The following is a 22,766-nucleotide window of genomic DNA, read 5'->3' as shown; positions in this document are numbered from 1 at the left end:
AAGTCTCCCCCCAGGACTTGATGGCCAAGAAAGGTACATTCATGATGCGGCCAAAAAGGTTGAGTATTAACCTGCAAACCCTTCCAACACATTGGATTGGAGATTGGCAAACGTGACACCATTATTCAAGAAAGTGTGTAGGGTCCTTCTTAGCACCTATAGACCAGTCAATTTAACATCAGTGGTGGGGTTTAATTGAGGTTAAGTACATTCAGGTGGAGGGCAGCGATTGGATGGTTACATGAGCACATAAAAAGAGACACTGACACAGAAGTTATATACCTGTAATGTTTCACTCTGTCAATAAATCCAATCCAAGTAAACACTAGCCCTGGTTTCTTCCTTCACCAACTGGCTATCCAGAATATAACAGTGGGTAAGATTTTAGAAACAATAATCAGCAAAATAAAAAAACATTAACGGACACTTGGAGAGGTTTGAGTTAATTAAGGAGAACCAGTAGATTGTGCTTCCTAATTTAATTGAATTTTTTGATTAAGTAACAGGGAAGGGCAATGAAGAGATGCTGGACTGCATGTTGGTGGATGGTGAGTAAGGAGTCTTAACTTTTAAAGAAGATTTTGTAAAAATCTAATGTTGTTTGTTGTTGGCATTTAACTGAAAGCTATAATTTAAATTCTAAATTTCCCAGCCTTAAGCAGGGTTTTAAAAATGTCTCCAGGGGATGAGCGGTTGGATTTCGCTAATTAAAGCAGCAGCTGAAACTGGTTCCTCTGTAACTGGGTCATCTAGCTTTTGTCTTAAGAGCATATGAAGCCAGCCAACTTGGCACTTGAGTGCAACTTAAAATAGAGTGCTGGGAGTTGGGTGATTAAGGGAGTTGGAGAAGCAGTCCTCCTTTGTTTTTGCTTTTGACATTTGATAATGCGGGAGGTGTGGTGGCCTTAAAGAGCGAGGGGAGCCAGGCCTGAGGCCAGAGTGGGACCGGGAGCCAGCACGAGAGGAGCAGTGGCCTTAGTAAGTAGGACTTGACTATTTCCACTGTCCAGTCTTAAATTAAAAATTAGTCTTTAGTGTAGATTAAGTGCTGTTTAAAGTATAAGTATATATTTAATATTCCTTAAGCTAAAGGAAGTAAAAGTAGAGGGAATAATTTAAGGGTAAGTCATGACAGGGCAGATTGGCCACGTGGAATGCTCATCCTGTGAGATGTGGGAAGTCAAGGACACGTCCAGTGTCCAGGGCGGCTATATGTGCAGGAAGTGTCTCCAGCTGTAGCTACTCAAAATCCGCTTTACAGAGCAGGCACTGGAGTCACTGTGGAGAATCCGCAAGGCTGAAATCTTCATAGATAGCATGTACAGTGAGGTGATCACACCACAGGTAAAGAGTGCATGGACAGAAAGGGAATGGATGACTGCCAGACAGAGTAAAAGCATTAGATAGGTAGTGCAGGATTCCCCTGGGTCCATCTCCCTCTCCAACAGATTTTCCATTTTGTATAGTGTTGGGGGAGATGGTTTAACAGGGAAATGCAGCAAGTGTCAAGTCTGTGGCACCACGAGTGGCTCAGCTGGGCGGTTGGCGGAGGTGGGGGGTGGAAATAGTGGGAGACCAATAGTGATAGGGGATTCTATCATAAGAGGAACAGATAGACATTTCTGAGGCCACAGACATGACAGCAGGATGGTATGTTGTCTCCCTGGTGCCAGGGTCAAGGATGTCACTGAGCAGCTGCAGGACATTCTGAAGGGCGAGGGTGAACTGCCAGAGTTCATGCCCCATATTGGTACCAACCACATAGGTAAAAAGAGGGATGTGGTCCTGAAAGCAGAATATAGGGAGCTAGGAAATAAATTAAAAAGCAGATCATCAAATGTAGCGATCTCAGGATTACTCCCAGTGTCACATGTTAACGAGATCAAGAATAGGAGAATAGATTAGATGAATACGTGGCTGGAGAGATGGTGTAGAGGGGAGGGATTTAGATTGTTGAGGCATCGGGAGCAATTCTGGAGAAGATGGGACCTGTTGCACCCTAGCAGGACCGGAACCAATATCCTCACAGGGGTATTTGTTAGTACTGTGGGGGAAGGTTTAAACTAGAGCAGCAGGGGGATGGGAACCTGAATGGGGAGACAGAAGAGAGGGAAACAAAGATAGAAGTGAAAGACAGAAAAGTAGACAGCAAAAGTGGAAGGCAGAGGAAACAAAGGCTAGCAGCAAATAGGGCCATAGTACAAAAAAAAAGGTGTGTAAAAATGTTAAAAAGACAACTTTAAAGGCACTGCATCTAAATGCATGAAACATTTGCAATAAGGTAGACGAATTAACAGCACAAATAGATGTAAACGGATACGATATGATTGCGGTTACAGGGACATGGCTGCATGACCAAGGCTGGGAACTGAATATCCAAAGGTATTCGATATTTAAGAAGGACAGGCAAAAAGGAAAAGGAGATGGCAATTGTTAGTTAAGGATAAAATCAGTACAATAGTGAGAAAGGATATTGGCTCAAAATCTAGATGTAGAATCAGTCTAGGTGAAGCTAAGAAGCAATGAGGGGCAGAAAACATTAGAGACAGTTGTCTATAGGCCGTGGTAAGGTGGGGGACAGCATTGAACAGGAAATTAGAGATACATGTAACAAGGGTGCTACAGTGATCATTGAGTGACTTTAATCTACATATCGACTGGGCAAACCAAATGAGCACTAGTACCTTGGCAGATGAATTCCTGAAGTGTGTTTGAGATGGTTTGTTTTGACTAGTACATCAAGGAACCAACTAGGCAATAGGCTAGATTTGGTATTGTGCAATGAGAAGGGGTTCATTAATAATCTAGTTCTGCAGGGTTCTTTAAGGAACAGTGACCATAATGTAATTGAATTCTCCATTAGGATAGAAAGTGAAGTAGTCCAATCCAAAACTAGGCTCCTAAATCTAAACAAAGGAAACTACAAAGGTAGTGTCCCATTGTACAGCTGAAACACTCATGGTGCAATGGACTTGGCTCTGGCTGTGATCCCCAGAGGAACCATCGCCTCCACCAGTATTCAGAGCGGTATAGCACAAAGTGCACTCAGGTGATTCCTGCCTGGCCCTACTGGTCTATCAGGCAATCACCCAATTCCCCCACTGCCTACACACTCTTACATAGTCAGGTGGCGATGTTCTATTCACGTAGCCCCCAGCTTTGTGGATGCACCGCCGTGATACCAGCTGCTGCTCAAACTCTGAAGCCTGGAGCTTTGGATCCTTCAGCTGGGTTGTCCAGAATATAAACAGTATCCTGGAGTTCCTACATGGAACAGGACATGCATTTGATAGACTGAAGGTGCCCTGCATTTATTAGGTAGCACCTAATAAAATTAATGCTTGTCCCAGCTTCTTGACAAAAAAAAAATCCACTCATCAATCAACTCCTTCCCCTGTGCTGAAGTCACCTTAGGTGATTTCTTTTTACCTGTCCTGATGCTTGTGCTTTCTTACCTCTAGGCTCTCTAAATGAGGCCATATTAAAAACACACCACTCATCATTTTCCTTCCTTTCCCCTGTACAACAATTATAAATACTGATTTCCTTGGGTAATTCTTATGCAAATATCTATCCTCAATATTGAGAAAGGATGTTATTGTGCAGTCTATTAATGTAATAGTATACTGCCTTATTCTCATGAGAGACAATTTTAATAACTTCCTGTTGCATATTCTGGTTTAAAATTCAATTTTTTTATGTATTAAAATTGGATTAAGTTCAATTCATTGAAGGAAAACTTTTATTATGTTAATATACAAAATTAATTCATAAATTTAACCTCACTGCAAGGATGCAAAATACTTAATTTAAAGAGTCATCTTAAACAGAACTAGTCCAAATTATTATGAACATGCGATGGAATAATGAAATCCAAATTATTTTTGACTCCCTTTTCTCATTTCTCTGGTAATTTTGCTTCTATTTCCTCTAAAGTTAAACGTTTGTCTGCATTTCTTACATATATGAAGTTCGTGAGATGTTTAATGTTTTGTTATGGGACCATCTCTTTAATTTTGGGTCAAATGGAGGAATGAAAGGGGTCACGTAATCTGCTCTGAATTTTGATCGATAACAAGTTTGTGGCTTTGTTGTTAAAGGTAAAAGAAGTGCCCAGGTAGTTTTACTGGGAAGAAGGTGCAAGGTATTCACCCCTGTAAAAAAAAAATGACCAGGACAGCTGTGCTGATGGTAAATAGACTGTTTGTCTCCAAGTCCTAAGGAAGTGTTAAGGATGTCAGGGTTTATAAGCAGTTATACTTTACACTGCCTCTCTAATTCCAAGATAGAATGAAGTTGGGGGTCAGGAGGATAGCTAATTAGCATTTCTACATGGATACAAGGCCCGTGTAATTCACATTGTCATGGAGATGGGCTTTGAGGGGGGAGAAATGTCCATAGGAAGCCATTATAAGATCAGGTTGCAGGTTTTGTTAAAAGACATCATTGAACTTCATAGATTCTTGCAAACTGAATGAGAGAGCGAGAGCAAAAGAGAGCAAGATAGAAGCAACTAGTCCTGCACCTTAAGCAGAGGAAATGCTGGTCCTGTCGGTCACCACGCCAAACACAGGTGGGAGCTCACGCTCAGATTAACGAGGCTGAGTTTATGAGGGTTTAAATGAGACTGAAAGATTCACCTAGCTTGGCTGAAGGGAAGAATCTCCAGTGCCTCACCATGAAAGTCAGTTCCGGGATTAGGGGTTACCCAGGAAAAGAGAAAGAAAGGCAGCAAGCCCTGGGAAACTAAGAATCACATTGGACTGTTCCCAGAGAATGAAGTGTCCACTGAAGGGAAATGATAAATTATAACCGTGGAGGGGGGGATTTTCTGTCAGCTTAAAAGTTAAATCAGGGATCTTTTTAATTTAAACTCTAAGTTGCTTACAAAATTAGACTTCAGTTATGTTGCTTTTAATTCATTTGTTACAGTAAAAGTCTTAAAACTTAAAGTTGTTGCATGATCCTTCCAGTTAGCCACTGGAAATTTGAATATCTTTCTAAACGTTATTGGTCTCCATGGTGATTGAAACACATTGCATTCTTTAAGTTAATGGCCTAGAATTTGGGCTGGGCTATTTGTATATGCAATAAAGACTTGGATTTTACCAGTCTTTTGGGGATGAGCTAAGAGACAGGAGGGTCAGTAAAACATTGTGGGAAGTTGGTGTATGGAGTGTCCTGTTGTCTTCCTGCCAAGTCATGCCATCTTATCAGCGGCAGGAATGATGGCAGACAGCCCTCCTGCTCAGAGGCCAATTGAGCCACCTATATGGCCAATTAAGGACTTGTTCCTGCCTCTGCTGATATTTAGCTGGTGATTGGGGGGGGGGGGGGGGGGGGGGCCTGGGGCAGGAGCTTTGTCACGTGGGGAGACCACCAGGTAAACTTGGGCAGCCTCCCAGCAGGCTACAAAGAGGGGCCTCCTTTTTAATATTCTGTGGCCCACAGCAAGGTTCCTGATGGCCACCCCAATGGTAACAGCACCACCTGCCCTCACCAGCTGCAATCCCCACCACTCAATCCCTCTTCAGTGTCTGTCTGGATCACCCTGGCACCCACAAAATCTACTCCTGGTTGTGAGGGTACATGATTAGCCCCACGTCTTCTTCCTCCAGGTGCAGGCCAAGCAGTAGTCACCGCTCCTGAAAGGGGGGCATGGGGTGGGGGAGGCGCCCATCTTTAATTAACTAGCTGCCACTGATGAGATGTGGCCCTGGATCTCGCTCACCCCTGAAGTGAGTTCACCACCCTCCCCTCCACTTTCAGGCCCAACGGTGCAACCTGATGCCAGCACTGAATCCAGCCCAGGGTCTAACAGCAGCTTCAGGCACAGGGAAAGGGCACCTGTAGTTTGTCCTTACCCAAGATAGCGGATGGTTCTGGCCGGAATGGTTAGCATGCTTCCTGTCTGCTATGTGACGGCCTTAGAAGTCTGATAAACGGGCACTGTCCAGACCATTATCCAGGACTTAAGGTTGACACTAGTGAACTCCTGCTTAAGAGTTTGCTAGTTAAGGCCAGCAATCCCAATCCCCAACTCAAAAAAACCAAGGAACTGAAGGAATTTGTTACTAATAATTCACAACAGAACAAAATTAAAATGACATTCCGCTTTACAACAAGCTGTTGGGTGAAGTTCAGCAAATTTAAATGTCAAATAAAAGGGTACATAACAAACAGATGAATTCATATATCAATTTAAAATGTGTCAGGAAAAATTAATCTCCTATGGAGTTAAAAGCATAGGCGCCCAAAGCAAAATCAATTACTCCAGCCTCATGACCTAAGCAACCTTAATTTCAACAAGACGACCCACCAGAAATGATAACTAAGAATATAATGCACTAAGTTGTCGAATTGCAGTTACTGTTAATACTTTCCATCCTAGAAGATTCAGTAGAAAGCAGAGAATATTTACCTTGTGAAAGTTCCGGAAATAGGCTGCCTTTTCATCAGGAAATTTCTCTAACCTCCTGGGGCCTTTGCTGGAGGCTTTCTTAAATACCAACCAACACCTTCTGAAAATCTGTTAGAAACATTAAGAGAATGCAAATGAGCCTGGCCAGTGTACCAAGAAGATAACAGAATCAGACATGATGATAATGAACATTTGATAGTCCAGTGTGAGATAGCAGTAAAACCAAACATTTATGATTGCTACATCTGACATCACAAACATGGCTTAAGCAAAAGCAAGTTTTTAAATTTCACATTACAGTAAGCAAAACATTTGTTTTGTCTGCATGTTCTTTGCATAGCCCTCACAATCTCCAAATGGGCTCCCCAACACCTGCCTCCCCACCACCCGGCCACAATCTCTCCCTCACTCCTTCCTCTCAGATTCTAAGCTACGGCCTTGTGCCACAGGCCTTCCTACACGATAGCCAGCCCATCCCCTTCAATCTGGCCGGCTGCCGGGAAGGAAAAGGGGAAAAAAAAATTCAAAAGAGGTTCTGTCGATTAAATTTGGCAGGATCTTCAAATCCCTCCCACACTCCATACTTCTGGGCTACTGAGCTGATACTAAACCTTCCTGCTCCCTCCCTGATAAATATCAGAGCCTGAGGGTCAGCAGGTCATCTGATCATTGGTGGGGTTCCATCCAAATCTGGTCTCCCACTACATCCACGTACCTGCACTGTCTGAAAGGTTGATGGGTAAGTGATCAGGAGTAGAAACGCTGGCAATTTTTTTTTCTCTTTGTCATTGTCACCAGGCAGCCAACATCAGCTAACAATAATTCTGAAGTAGAGCTCCGACACTTTCAAGGAAACTTCTTTAGTTGCACTTTATAGTGAAAGGGTTTACAGAATGGATATCCTAAGCTATGACATAGATACACAGATAGTGGTAATGTCACCGGGCTAGTAATCCAGAGGCCCAGGCTAATGCTGCAGGGGCATGGGTTCAAATCCCACCACGGCAGCTGGTGGAAGCTGAATTCAACGGATAAATCTGGAATATAAAGTCAACCTCAGTAATGGGGATGATTGTCGTAAAAACCCATTTGGTTCACCGATTTAGGAAAAGAAATCTGCTGTCTTTACCCGGTCTGGCCCACGTGCAACTCCAGACCCACAACAATGTGGTTGACTCTTAACTGCCCTCTGAAATGTTCAGTTCAAGGGCAATTAGGGATGGGCGACAAATACTGGCTTTGCCAGCAATGCCCAAATCCCTGAAAGAATAAAGAAGGAAAAAATGATGCATTACTGACATCAGTCAGTCAGGTGAGGTTGGAACACAATATGCTCACAAGCAACCTGCCTACTCTGTAATCTGTTTAGATGTGGTACTAATAAATCTGTTTTCAGGAAATGCCAGTGTACAGTTACAGTGTCTCTAAGGGAAGATAGGTCACACATACCAGTAGCCAAGAGTCCACAGATCAGAGGGACCCCATCCAAAACATACTCCAGCGTCAAAGTTGAATACACTTCTGAGTCAAAGCTGTGTATCAGAGTTCACTTCACAGTCACAAAGGTTGTTAATGGTGGCACAGAAACGCGATCAATTTTGAGCTGTTCTTGGCCTTTATGGCTCATGGCCACAGTACACCAGGCATTTGGCCCAGCAAGCTAAGCAAATCGATTTACCACACAGTAGTTATAACTGTAATAACAGTTCAGTGGATCATTTAGAAATAGCCTGGTATACAATCAACCATGGAAATAGCACTTCAAAGGATATCAGTGACATGCTGTAGGACCTTACAGCGTTGCCTTGTTAATAATGATGGCTTGTGACTTACAGTAAGTCACCATTGTGCACTTATGACAAAATTAATGCTGCCCTTAGCTTCTCTTCAGGGTAAGGCATGATATCTGTCTCTGGATGCTTTCCACACTGGTGGGGTGTCACATCTGTAGGTTTTTTTTTATTTCAGAATGCACTCTATTACACGTTAATGTGAAGTGCTGGCCATCTCCTGAGGCAGTTTAGCGTTTACATAGCAAACTAAAGGTCAAGCATAGCACTAAGAAGAATTGCTGAGCAGGTATATTAGCCAGAAGCAATTATCAAAATGCCAAGTTGTGCATTAAAGCTTTTGTCACAACACACTGAGGATTTTGCGCAACAAGATTATATTTATCTTTCCTCGGTGCCCAGTAAGCTTGTTTAATGGCCATAATAATTGAATATTCATCAGCCGTAATGGACAAGTTCTGGGGTCCAGTCGAGCAGTGATCAGATTACTGTAGGTTTTTATTTACACTGATTATAAAACTCAAAAGTAAATCTACATTAGGAGAGATTGGTTGCTATTGATTCAATACTATCAGAGAGAAAGGTTAAGCATGACAGAATACAGAGGTGCCACCACTGTAGCTTTCAGTGGGAAAAGAAGCTACTGTAGCAAATTATACTGTTCTTCACCAGTTTCTAACTACCATTCCTTTACTTAGTCAAAGAACCATCCATTGTAGCTATAGCAAACCAGCCCAGTAAACAATGGTGTGCATTGACCATCACGTTTGTTAGATGGGAGCCATTAGACAGTCCATCATTGTGCCTGTGCCTTCAGCTGCCTACACCCCAACCCTAATCCTCTCTGTCTCTACCACTCTTTCCACCTTTAAGATACTCCTTAAAACTCTAAGATAAAAGCAAAAAACTGCGGATGCTGGAAATCCAAAGGTAAAATACCAGGAAAAACTCAGCAGATCTGGTAGAATCTGCGGAGAGGAACACAGTTAACGTTTCGAGTCCGTATGACTCTTCAACAGAACTGTTCTGTTCTGTTGAAGAGTCATATGGACTCGAAACGTTAACTGTGTTCCTCTGCTCAGATGCTGCCAGACCTGCTGAGATTTTCCAGGTTTTTTTTTTATCTTTAAAACTCTACCTCTTTGACCAAGCTTTTGGTTATTGCTCTATTATCTCCTAATTTGGTTCCATATCAAATGTTGTTTTAATATTACTCCTGCAAAGCGTCTTTGGATGTTTTATAATTTTAAATGCACTATATAAATACAAGTTGGTGTTGTTAATTCAATCTGTTTGACTAACAACCTAATTCATTAAAAGTTTCAAGCATTATTGCCTTCACTGCAATTCAGCAATAGGACCACTTCTTACAATATTGCATTCTCACCGATTCCCTTAATCAATTATCAAAATGTCACCACACCAGTATGAAGGAATCTAGATTCAGGAAAATGATATCATGCTGCAGGCTGAAGTGATGGGGAGGGTACTGTGGATTGTGTCATAATCACACACTGGTGATTTACAGGGAAAAAGAAAATAACCAATTATCATGAATAGCAAGGCAGTGCTGCATGATTCTACATGACCACATTGATATTGTTTGATGGTTCAGCATCACTCAGTCTGTCAATCGCACCAGGATAATCGAAAATACACTCATAAAAAATACGAAAACCCATTTTACTTCAAAAATTAAAAATGATATTCGACACTGATTTGCAATTTTGATAATACAATATTTTTTTTCAAAACTAAAACACCGAATTCCTACTACCCATTTAATTGCCACGAGACTTTTGCTCGGTAAGTTGCTGCAAATGGGAGATCAAAATAGTGCAGTGCCCCCTACAAGGCGTCAGGGACATGTGTGAACAGGGCAAAAAACAGATTCAAGAACTATTAATGAGCAGCACAGAGTTTGAACTAGGGAGTGCAAATTAGGATAATGACTCGAACATAGGATTGGCTACAGAAAGTGAAATAAAGAGGGAAAGAGTGATTAGATTGAGAGAACGAATGAGAAAAAGACAATGGGTGGGATTTTCCAGTCTTATCAGCAGTGGGCATCTTTGTCAATTGACTTTTGGCCGCTCTCCAAACTTTCCCTTCTTGCCTGTGATGATGCCCACAGCTGGTGAGATGGGAAAATCCTGGCCAAAGAGACAAAAGAAAAAATAAAATGTAATATTTTGTAAAATTCTCCAAAAACAATTAAAGGCTGAACGAATGGGATTGGTCACGATGATGTGACCTGTGCATGAGTGATAAATCTGTAATTTCACTGGCTGACCAACATATACTAAACTGCTTAAAAAGGACATTTTAAAGGCAAAAGATGCTGACTAAAGATGGCTGCTGCAAGTCACCTGATGTCTGGTTTTGCCAGTTGACCATCTCTGGAAAGTTCTGATGCGGAATTACAATTCAAACTTTGCAACTGAAATGTGTGAAGATGGATGCTTTTTTTAAAAAAAATATATTTTTGGGAATATGGCGGTATTCTGTAAAAGAAGGCTTTGCGTGTGTGTTTCCATGATTAATTAAACTGGGGGAAGGTTAGTAAAGACAGCTTGTCTGTGGGAACTGAGAGATGCATGCATTTGTAATGAGAGACTATAGTGAAGTTGGAATTACAAGTTAATAGGTTGGGTTTTAAAATTTGCATTGGGATAAGTAGAGACTTGACTTTTCAGCTGTTAAATGTCAAAGGGGGGTTTAGAATTGACAGGAACTTTTACAACTTACAAAGGTTTCATAAGTAAACAAGGGAAGGTTATTAAATTTGACCCGGATGTAGAGGCAATAGGAAAACATTAAAGATTTTTGTATTTTGGAAACGTTGAGTTCAAAGAAGTGCTTAGGATCTAAGATGAAAGGGGAAAAAAGATATTTAAGGAAAGATGTTAGCTGAGTTATGGTGGCTGTGTGGTGGTGGGGAGCGGATCCTGAGATCAGCACTGTGAAATCGGAAACAGCCACCCAGTGAGACCAGGAAAGTCTTTGTTTCAGAACGCAGTCTGTTTCTGAACCATTCTTTTGGATTTCCATAGCAGAGTGGGTGTTTGAGGAGTCATGTGGTATACCTTTACTAATGTAACAGCAGTTTTGCAATGGGGTAATACTTGTGGATTTTTATGGTTAAAAATCCATAAGGGAGCCGTTGCCAAGCGGTTTACTTGTGTGTTCTGACCAAGTGGGTTTTTTGGGAAGGGAATGTTTTGTAAAACTGTTTTAACTGTTATTTTAATGCTGCGTGCTTAAGTTTTTAATTCTTCTTGTTAATAAATATTTTTATTTTAAAATCCTAAAAGTGCTACTGGGATTCTAAGCTTCTGGGATCAGTAGTTTTCCGCTCATTTTCAAAACACAAACGCTGATGATCAGTAAGACTAGCTTCCCTCTGGGATTTGGCTTGCTCAACAAATAACATCGGCTGTGGTCATAACAAATGAGATAGAACAAGCTACTTAAAAATGCAAAGCCACCTTCCAAGGTCAAGATGAATAAGCAAATAGGCACCCTCAGGGGAGTGTGAAGAGAGGGACGTTTCCTATAATTCAAAGATCCATCGAAACTCATCACTGTCTAAAGAAGGGACATTAAAATGCAAAGTGTTGATTACTTCTGAAACAATGGCTGCCACGGATAACCCCACCCAAAACCTCTTGGAAATACACAATGGGTAAAGTATAACAGGCCAGACTGGCAGCCACTGCAGAGATTGCCAGTGACTCAAGGAGCGTCAACGTTTTCAGCAGAGGAAACAGGCTGAAAATCCACACTCTCTCCCCCTCTCTCTTTTTAAAAAAAGTGCGTGTCACCGGCTCGAGAAGTCAACAATCAGAACCTGAGATCTCATAATAATTGCAACATCTTCTGCATCTGATTGCATGCAAGAAACCAGCTAAACTAAATCAGCTGCTACATCTCAAGGCAAATCAAAGGACATTTTACTGTATATTCTTTTAACTGTTTTTTAACTGGACTCTAACCCCTTATTTTGGATACCTGTGCATGTGACATTGCACTTTTAGTTTTATTTTTTGGTTTTAGTAGTTAATCAATTTGCCCTTTCTTGATCTCAAGAATACCTGGTTTGATTGGCTCCTTATTGCTCACTGCATAAATAGTTAAACACATTTGGATTCAGAAAAGGCATATCTTGTGAAAAATGTTGTTGCAGCCAACCAAGGAGGCTAAATAGAGAGAGCCAGATCAACCTTTCTCACCTGGTCATAACAGACTCCACACTTATAATAGTTAATTTCTAGTGCCCCCACAGACGATGGTTGACAGCAATTAAGAATTATCACACCATCAAAAAGGACTCTCAGACTAAATCAGACACATCTTAATCCCTGTGGGGAATTTGCTTCGAAACTATCATACAAAGACTGGAAACTCATACCATGTCATATATTTAAACAGTGAATCAGACAATGACGTTTTAAGGAGGCAGAGCTATGCAACTCAAGACAGCAACTTCCTGATTTTTACATTTAGCCATGCATCTCTCCTCACCTAAGGAGGCTGGAGCATTTCTGCAAAATATTGGTGAGCACCATTACCTTTTATTTACTTTGGCATTAAATGCCAGCCTTAGCAACAATGCCTATATCGCCGAGGACGAGAGAAAAACAGGCTGAGATTTTACACGTTGGCACTTTCGGGCGTTTCACCTGCCACAATGGTGCCCCCCAGGCCCCCGAGCCAATTTCAGAATTTTGGCAGGCCTCTGGCTCTGCTCAAAAGCCCAGCGGGCAGAGGTCAGGGAATGGCTGAAGCAGGCTGAGTGGGACGTGAACTGTGATTCAGCATAGCCAGCAGCCGCAGAACAGAGCAGCAGGCTAAAGAACACAAAACAACTAATTTTATTTTAAAACATATGGTGGTCTATGCATAGGCTCTTCCTGTAATTTTGAAATGACCCCCCACTAGTCACCAGATGGTAGAAACACACAGCACTTCTGGCACCCACCGTTGAGAAAGCACAAATATTGCAAAACATAAGCTTGTAAAGCATTTCAGTCATTTACCTCTATTTACAATATATTTTTCAAACAAAATATTATATACGCCCATCTGGCAGATTGCCAGTATTAAAGTTCTTATGGGGAGAACGAGCATTTTGGGGATGGATCCTCCACCAAAGCACAAACGACCTGCACCCGAAATGCAAATTCTTTGGGAATCTTTCATAGATGCTGCCTGACCTTGTTTCTAGCATTTTCTGAATCCGTCTCGGATTTCTGGAGTCCACTGTCAATCAAAATCCAAATGTCGTACAAATAACGAGCCCTCAATTTGATATGTTGACCTACCCCACACAAATTTGGTAACCTGTTCAAGAACCTGTGAAAGCCTGACAGAACAAAACGAAAATCAGCAACAGGCTGTTGCTGTCACAACCTTTAGAATAAAAACTGAAAGAAATGCTGCAAACACTCAATCAATCAGGCAGCCATCAGTGGAGAGAATGGGCAAGTTGACTTGGTGCAGAGTTTTGACAAAGGGCTAACTTGTCATTTCCCTCCACGGATGCTGCATTTTCTGTCTTTATTTCCTGTGCAATTTTGCTTATTTTATGTTTTACGAGGCTTGCCTGAATACTAGCCCTTAGGCCGAGTTCTTGGTGCAACACTCCTGTGTTTTGAAATTTGAAGACTTTGGCCATAAACTATAATCCCTAATTCCATATCCATCGCCCAGCCATGCACATAAGGACAAAACATCAATTTCAGAGCTAAGGTTGGTCATTGTAAATTAACCTAGGTTTTACCCCACGTGGGGCCAAACCATTGAGGAAAAAATATAATTAACATGGACAAAAGAAAAAGCCCCCAATTTGGTCACAACTTTCCTCCAAACAAAGGAATGGGCTGGTATGACAGGGAAGACAGAAGTGCACTCACCACCACTCTCTAAGCGTAGAGGCTGGGATTTTCCAGCCCTGCTGGGGGCAGGCCCCACCACAGGCGATGCGGCGCCCAACCAGAAGTCCATTGATTTGCGGCGGGAACGGATGATTGCAGTGGCGGGCGGGTGTGGAAAATCCCGCCAAGAGCATCCTAATCCAGCGGCACTCAAACTCAGAAATCCCTCTGATGCCGTGCCCCTGGCCAGTTTAACACACCCTCTTTCTACACCAACCGCCAATAAAACATACCCCTTGTTAAAGCATGCAGTAATACTACAAGTACCACATGCACAAAGGTCAAAAGACTCATTGTTGGAACATGCACCCCTGAAAGTAACATCTGAACAAAATGGGCTGCTGCGTAAATATGCAAAATTGTGAGGCAAAAATAAAAATAGTTTCACAAATCAAATGCAAAATACTGTGGATGCCAAAATTCTGAAATAAAAACAGGAAATGCTAGAAACACTCAGCAAGTCAGGCAGCATCTATGGTAGGAGGCAAAGATAGCCTCTCAAATTGACGACCTTTCATTAGAACTGGTCATAACAAGCAAGGCTATCGCAAGCTTGTATTGTAGCAAAGCAAACATCATATATTGAAGCTAGTTGTCTCACTCAAATACAGGTTATCATCAAGGTAAAGTGAACGCAATGGTAATAAATGTTATGATGAGGGGGGGTTGAAGCAAGCTGCTGAAGCAGGAGGATAACGTTTGTTTTGTATCTGCTTCAGCTGATTTGACAGTATTCAATGCTAACACTGGGTAGTGCTGATGTGCTTTACTGGCCAGAGCACAACAGTTCATTCACAAAAACCATCAGATTAATTTCACTCATGTGACATGTTTTGCCAGGATCAAAATTTCTGGGAACAATGTACCTCTCTTCAATCAGTGAACATAGTTGCACAGAAAGCATAACAGCCATTAAAACCTGCAGGATGCCAACCCAGCATTTATGTGAGATCAGTGGGAGGGTATTAAATTAGCCAGGGGGTATGCAGGAAGGGATATTACTGTGGGCACATCTCTCGCACCTATCATAAGAAGGCAGGCTGTCTAGTACCTTCCCACCACTGAGGGGGAGAGGAGATAGGGAGGTGGTATGGTGTGACCCAGGCCACAGCTGTATCCTCCTGTGTCAGGAGAGCTACCAAGGCATTTGGGAAAAAAAGGACAACTTACCAGTCTTTGCGGTTTGAGGCTACTTGGCTCACTCCAGCTCAACTGGTCGCCTCTTTACCTCAACACACTTGGTTCATTGGCTACTGGTACTATAGTGGATCTGAAATGAGGCAGGGAAACGGGACCTCCCGGCACTGGGAGTGCTGCCCCTGGGTCTCTCCTGAGTGCCGTTTGTCTTGGAAGGAGATGGTGTGAGGAGGGCGGCGGTGGTCTACGAGTGGACATCCCATCCTTTACAATGCAGGCTGGGAAATCCTGAAAATGGCACAGACCCTACACCACCAGTTGTGTTCTGGTGGGCTCCTCTACTCTTTCAATAGGCTTATGGTCAGAGACTCAGTGGAACTCCCACTTATTTTCAGACCCAACACCCCATTTAATACCAGTCCATTTGCATCACTAAAGACTAATTAACAGCTCCCCTAATCATTCCATAGCCCAGTTTTGAATATAGCCACTGGTGTAGTGCTGGCGAGTGTTCTTTAACAAGAGGTGGTTAAGGTTAAACAGAATTTTGATCTTACTGATTTGCTGCCCAAATTTATTTAATTACTGCCTGAATAGAGGTGGACAACTAGAATTCCCTAAGGAATTCCTTAAATCCAGACAAAAGCATTACATTTACACAGAATTTATAGCAAAGAAACAGGCCTATGCTGCTATTTATGCTCCCATGAGCAACATCCCACTTTACTTCATCTTACCCTACCTACATATCTTTCTGTTCCTTTCTCCCCAAATCGTAGTGAAAGAGGAGGTAGCTGAGACCCAGGTGGGCTAAAAGTTCTTAAAGGGGAGGCATTAGAAAGGCTGGCTAATAAGTCACCAGGACCGGATCAGATGCATCTGAGGGTACTGAGGAAAGTAAAGGTGGAAATTGTGGAGACACTGGCTATAAATCTTCCACTCCTTCTGAGGTATAGGGTGATGCTGGAGGACTGGAGAATTGCAAATGTTATACCCCTGTTTAAATAAAGGATTTAAGGTAAGACCCAGCAACAACAGGCCAATCAGTTTAACCTCAGTGGTGGGAAAGCTTTTAATGTAATTTATACTTTCACAGGATGTGGGCCCCACAGGCAAGGCCAGCATTTGTTGCCTGTCCCTAATTGTCCTTCAACTGTGTGGTTGCTGGGCTATTCGATAGAGCAATTAAAAGTCAACCACATTGCTGTAGTCTGGAGCCACCTGTAGGCCAGGCCAAGCAAGGATGGCAGATTTCCTTCCCTGATGGACATAAGTGAACCAGAGGGGTTTTTACCACAATTGATGATGGTTTCATGGTCACCGTTACTGAGACTAGTGTGTAAATCCAGATTTTATTAACTGAATTTAAATTCCATCAACTGCCATGGTGGGATTTGAGCCTGTGTTCCAAAAACACTATCTTGGCCTCTGGATTACAGTCCAGTGACATTACCACGACACCATCTCCTCCGTTTTAGAAATGATAATTCGGGGCAAAATTATCAATGATTTAGAGAAGTGCGGATTAGTTAAGGAAAGCCAACATGGATTTGTTAAGTGAAAATCATGTTTAACTAATTTGATTGAGCTTGTCTGATGAGGTAACAGAGAGGAATGAAGACGAAAATTTGGCTGATGTGGTCTACATTGAGTTCCAAAAGGTGTTTTATAGACACCTTGATGAAGTGCCACATCACGGGCTTGTCAGGAAAGTTGAAGCCCATGGAATAAAAGGGAAAGTGGCAGCAATGGATATGAAGCTGGCTGAATGACAGGAAATAGAATAGTGGCGAGCAGTTATTTTTTGGACTGGAGGAAGGCACATAGTAGGATTCACCAGGGGTTAGCATCAGGACTACTGCTTTTCTTGATCTATACTAATGACCTAGGCTTGGGTGTGCAGGGCACAATTTCAAAATCTGCAGACGAGACAAAACTTGGAAGTATTGTGAACTGTGAGGAAGATAGTGAGAGATTTCAAGTGGAGATAGACAGGCTGGTGGAATAGGGTACAACTATGATGAAATTTAACGCAGAGAAGTGTGAAGTGATACATTTTATTAGGAAGAATGAGGAAAATAATATAAACTAAAGGACAAATTTCAAAGAGGGCTGCAGGAACAGAGGGGCCTGGGGGTATATGTGGTCAAATTGTTGAAGGTTTCACGAGGACACCTTGACTGGCAGAAGAATCAGAGGCAACGTGAGGAAAAGCTTAAATATGCAATGAGTGGTTCGGATTTGGAATGCATTGTCTGAGAGGGTGGTGGAGGCAGATCGAATTGTGGCTTTCAAAAGGGAATTGGACAATCATCTGAAAAGAAAACATTTGCAGGGTTACGAGGAAAAGGCAGGGGAGTGGGCCTAGTCATTTTGCTCTTGCAGAACCGGCATGGGCATAAAGGGCTGAACAGGCTCCTTCTGTGATTCTATCACACCCATCACCCACCCAGACCTCTACTTGCCTCTCATGAACGTGCCTAGCCTTTTGCAGCTTCACTTGCCTCCCAAGCACAGGTTTGCTAGGATGTTAACAGGCAGCAGAGGTGAAAGGTGTTAATGAGTCTGTACATTTCTTTAAAACAGTTAGGCAATTGGTTGAAATAGAGGAACATTAAAATAAATGGAGGGCAAACAGGCAGGTGCAACAAGTGGAAATAAAACACCAGCTCACACTTGGTAGGCTTTATGGCCTGTTTCAATGCTTTAGCCTTATATGAATCCCACCTTCTGCTCCTTACAGTGTTTTAATCTCCTTTTCCAATGTTTTTCCTCAGCTACAGTCAGCTGACATGAAAGAAGCACATTTGCCAATTTTGTCTCAATTGCTGTCATGTCTCTGGCTGTCTCACTAGACTCGATGTAACGTCTTGGTCACAGTCTCTTTTCCAGGCCATTTCTCTGTCTGACAGCAAGAGCCTCTCATTTCCCAGGTCAACACCTGACCACATTTTCTCACTGCCAACTCCTTCCGACAGTGTCCATACTTTTGTCACTGCTGGCAATATGCTGTGGGCCTGGTCGCTTTCTTTGGGTGTTTTTCTTTCTCATACATCCAGTACATTGCATTTATCTATAACAACCATGCCATGGTTCAGTGTATATGAGTGCTTGTAGGTCCCTTGAAATCCCTTCACTACTCCAACACAACCCCCTGCCTCTTCCACCCCTGTCCTAAACCCAAGTTCTTGGTGGTTTGATTTCTGCCTTGTAACATTTCTATCCATGAGTTTTCCAAAATCAACAATGGGCTTATGTTATTGGTTTGAAGGAGATGTGTTTGGGCTAATGATGCATTTTGATTAATTCTGCCAAACCAGTGAAGGCAAGCACAAATGTCTCACTCCACTGATATGTTTAATGCAGCTGACACTCTCGCATTCGTTTTCCTCTATACCCAGGGGTGGGGAACCCACAGCCTGGGGCCTGGATCCAGCTCATTGCCCTTTTCATCTGGTCTGCAGAGAGATTTCAAAATCTGTCCCACCTCCCCCAACCCACCTTCCTCCACGTGCTGCACTCTGGGCTAGCTGCTGCCATGTCCTGATCCCTGAGCCTTGGCCGCAGGCACCAGAGGCTCAGTCTGTGGGGAGAGAGCGAGGCCCAAGATCCAGGAGCAGGAGCACAGGGCAGGGATGGGATGGGAAGCCGCCAGCTGCCAATCGCATGGAGAAATGAGAGTAACCCGGGCGGGGGAGAAAGGGAACAGGGCACCCGGCTCCATCGGCGAGGTGAACGTTTCTGTATTCTCTCTTAAAAAAATAAATTAAGTTGGTTTTTATGTGTGTGTGTGTGGGCCACGACTGATCTTGTCTGTGTGATGGCCCTTGGTAAGTAAATTGCTCCCCACCCCTGCTCTATATCAACAATCATCACAGGCCCGGAGTGACACATCACCAGGAGTGTTTGGGACATTTTAAATGGCATGCGCAGGTGCTTATTTAATTTCTATTTTGTTTGTTAAGAAAATCTAGAGTACATTATGCACATTTAACATTTAAATTTAAAATGTCAAATTAATTAATTATTGATGGTGAGACCAGCCAGACCCTCAGGTCCCATAGCCATGGAAACAACCACAGCAGCATGTGTATTCTTCCTTGCAATTACTTACATATTAAATTGCACAGGCAATGCAGCAGCTCGTGGGGAAAATGTTGATCTCTAGTTTTACTAGTGGCGAATCAAACAACAGCAATAACTTGTATTTATATAGTGCCTTTAACATAATAAAACACCCCAAGCTGCTACGCGGGAATGTTTTAAAGCAAAATTTGAGCCATGTAGAGAGGTGAGAGGGCAGAGAGCCAAGAGCTTGGTCAAAGTGGTAGCTTTGAAGGGGTGTATTAAAAGGAGGAACGAGAGGTTGAGAGCCAATGAGGTTTAGGAAGGGAAGGCCACCAGAGAAGTGGCCTGGAAAAGAGACTGTGACCAAGACGTTACATCGAGTCTAGTGAGACAACCAGAGACATGACAGCAATTGAGACAAAATAGGCAAATGTGCTTCTTTCATGTCAGCTGACTGTAGCTGAGGAAAAACATTGGAAAATGTGATCAAAATGCTATAAGGAGAGAAGGTGGGATTCATATAAGGCTACAGCATTGAAACGGGCCATGAAAGCACGGCCACCAACGGTGGAGCTATTAAAATCGGTTATACTCAAGAATTAAGAGGAGTGCAGATATCTCGGAGAGTTGTGGGACTGGAGGAGATAACAGAGAAAGGGGAGGGCAAGGCCATAGAGGGATCTGAAAACAAGAACGAGAATTTTAAAAGCGAGGCATTGCTCAACCAGGAGCCAACGTAGACCAGTGAGCATTAAAGTAATAGATGAATGGACGTGGTGCAAGTAGGACATGGGCAGCAGGGTTTTGAGTGACCTCAGGTTGTCAGTGGGTAGGACGTGTGAGGCTAGCCAGGAGTGCATTGGAATAGTCAGGTCCACAGAAAGAGGACATTTGCACCATATTGCCTGTGCCAGCTCTTTGAAGGAATTATCCAAATAGTTCCATTCCTCTGCTCTTTTCCCATAGCTCTACAAATGTTTTCTTTGCAATTTACTATCCAATTGCCAGAATACCGCTGGCACACTCACTACCATTGGTGAATCCATAATCACCCACTCTGGGGAATAATTCCAATCTTTAGCCACAGCATGAATATACCTGATTGTGGATTGAAATGTGGCATTGCTCCAAGGGTTACCAACTCTTAAGAAAAGTAAGGGACGATTTGATCATGAGAGGAAGAAGTGACCTGTTGGAGGGGCACGGAATAAGAGGGCAGGGTTCCTCCCCTCCACAGGGACGAGCCATAGTGTTTTACACCTTGAGATGATGCTGTGAGGTGCATTCCTTTTTCCTATTTTCATTGAAAATTGATATTCAGCCAAGATTTGAAAATATACAAAAGATACCATCTTCCCACACAAATTGTTCACTACATAGTTCAAGGGTAGGAAAATAATTTTGATTTATTTATGCAACCTGGCTTCCTATGCTCACTTTAACTCTGTAATTTCACCTGTGAATTGAGCTGAGACAGCATTGACCATTCAACGTGAGCCAAAATTTGATTACTTTTTCATGTTATAATATGTGTTGCTGTACCATTTTGTATGATCCCGATAAATAATGCCATAGCTGATCCCAATAAAAGCTCGAAGTAAATTTAAAGTCTTGCAGTGACTTTGGAGTTGATTGAAAGAGTGCTGGGGGGCATCAGAGTCAGTCCCTTAGTTCTCCCCCTTCAGGTCCCATCCCGATCTCACAGTCACCACTGTTGGTTTGGGCCTGCTCCCACACTCCCTGCGCAACCAGTCATCACGTGCTCCTCAATCCTCCTCCCAGTGCAGCCTCACCTCTCACACTCCCCACTCCTCCTCCCAGTGCAGCCTCACCTCTCACACTCCCCACTCCTCCTGCCTGCGCAGCCTCACCGCTCGCACTCCCCACTCCTCCTCCCTATGAAGCCTCACCTCTTACACTCCTCACTCCTCCTCCTCACGCAGCCTCACCTCTCACACTCCTCACTCCTCCCAGTGCAGCCTCACCTCTCACACTCCTCACTCCTCCTCCTCACGCAGCCTCACCTCTCACACTCCTCACTCCGCCTCCTCACGCAGCCTCACCTCTCACACTCCCCACTCCTCCTCCTCACGTAGCCTCACCTCTCACTCCTCACTCCACCTCACCTCTCACACTCCCCACTCCTCCTCCTCATGCAGCCTCACCTCTCACACTCCCCACTCCTCCTCCCAGTGCAGCCTCACCTCTCACACCCCTCACTCCTCCCAGTGCAGCCTCACCTCTTGTACTCCCCACTCCTCCTCCCAGTGCAGCCTCACCTCTCACACTCCCCACTCCTCCTGCCTGCGCAGCCTCACCGCTCGCACTCCCCACTCCTCCTCCTCACGCAGCCTCACCTCTCACACTCCTCACTCCTCCCAGTGCAGCCTCACCTCTCACACTCCTCACTCCTCCTCCTCACGCAGCCTCACCTCTCACACTCCTCACTCCGCCTCCTCACGCAGCCTCACCTCTCACACTCCCCACTCCTCCTCCTCACGTAGTCTCACCTCTCACTCCTCACTCCACCTCACCTCTCACACTCCCCACTCCTCCTCCTCATGCAGCCTCACCTCTCACACTCCCCACTCCTCCTCCCAGTGCAGCCTCACCTCTCACACCCCTCACTCCTCCCAGTGCAGCCTCACCTCTTGTACTCCCCACTCCTCCTCCCAGTGCAGCCTCACCTCTCACACTCCCCACTCCTCCTGCCTGCGCAGCCTCACCGCTCGCACTCCCCACTCCTCCTCCTCACGCAGCCTCACCTCTCACACTCCTCACTCCGCCTCCTCACGCAGCCTCATCTCTCACACTCCCCACTCCTCCTCCCCACGCAGCCTCAGCTCTCACACTCCTCACTCCTCCCAGTACAGCCTCACCTCTCACACTCCTCACTCCTCCCAGCGCAGCCTTACCTCTCACACTCCCCACTCCTCCTTCCAGCGCAGCCTCACCTCTCACACTCCTCACTCCTCCCCGCGCAGCCTCACCTCTCACACTCCCCACTCCTCCTCCCCGCGCAGCCTCACCTCTCACACTCCCCACTCCTCCTCCCTGCGCAGCCTCACCTCTCACACTCCCCACTCCTCCTCCCTGCACAGCCTCACCTCTCACTCTCCCCACTCCTCTTCCCAGTGCAACCTCACCTCTCACACTCCCCACTCCTCCTCCCTGCACAGCCTCACCTCTCACACTCCCCACTCCTCTTCCCATTGCAACCTCACCTCTTACACTCCCCACTCCTACTCCCCGCGCAGCCTCACCTCTCACACTCCCCACTCCTCCTCCCCGCCCAGCCTCACCTCTCACACTCCCCACTCCTCCTCCCCGCACAGCCTCACCTCTCACACTCCACAATCCTCCCCGCGCAGCCTCACCTCTCACACTCCTCACTCCTCCCCGCACAGCCTCACC

General features: G+C 44.2%; 1 protein-coding gene across 1 annotated transcript in view; it reads right to left on the bottom strand.

The window, feature by feature from the left end:
- dok6 (docking protein 6) overlaps nucleotides 1-22,766 on the bottom strand; it is a 425,625-nt gene that overhangs the window by 196,691 nt on the left and 206,168 nt on the right. Inside the window, exon 2 of the mRNA XM_041190321.1 lies at nucleotides 6,422-6,529. Within this exon, the coding sequence (XP_041046255.1) occupies nucleotides 6,422-6,529 (108 nt within the window). The remainder of the gene's footprint in view (nucleotides 1-6,421; nucleotides 6,530-22,766) is intronic.

Source organism: Carcharodon carcharias, chromosome 6, assembly GCF_017639515.1.
Source record: "Carcharodon carcharias isolate sCarCar2 chromosome 6, sCarCar2.pri, whole genome shotgun sequence".
Classification (NCBI taxonomy): Eukaryota; Metazoa; Chordata; class Chondrichthyes; order Lamniformes; family Lamnidae; genus Carcharodon; species Carcharodon carcharias.
This window is presented reverse-complemented; position numbering and strand designations above follow the sequence as displayed.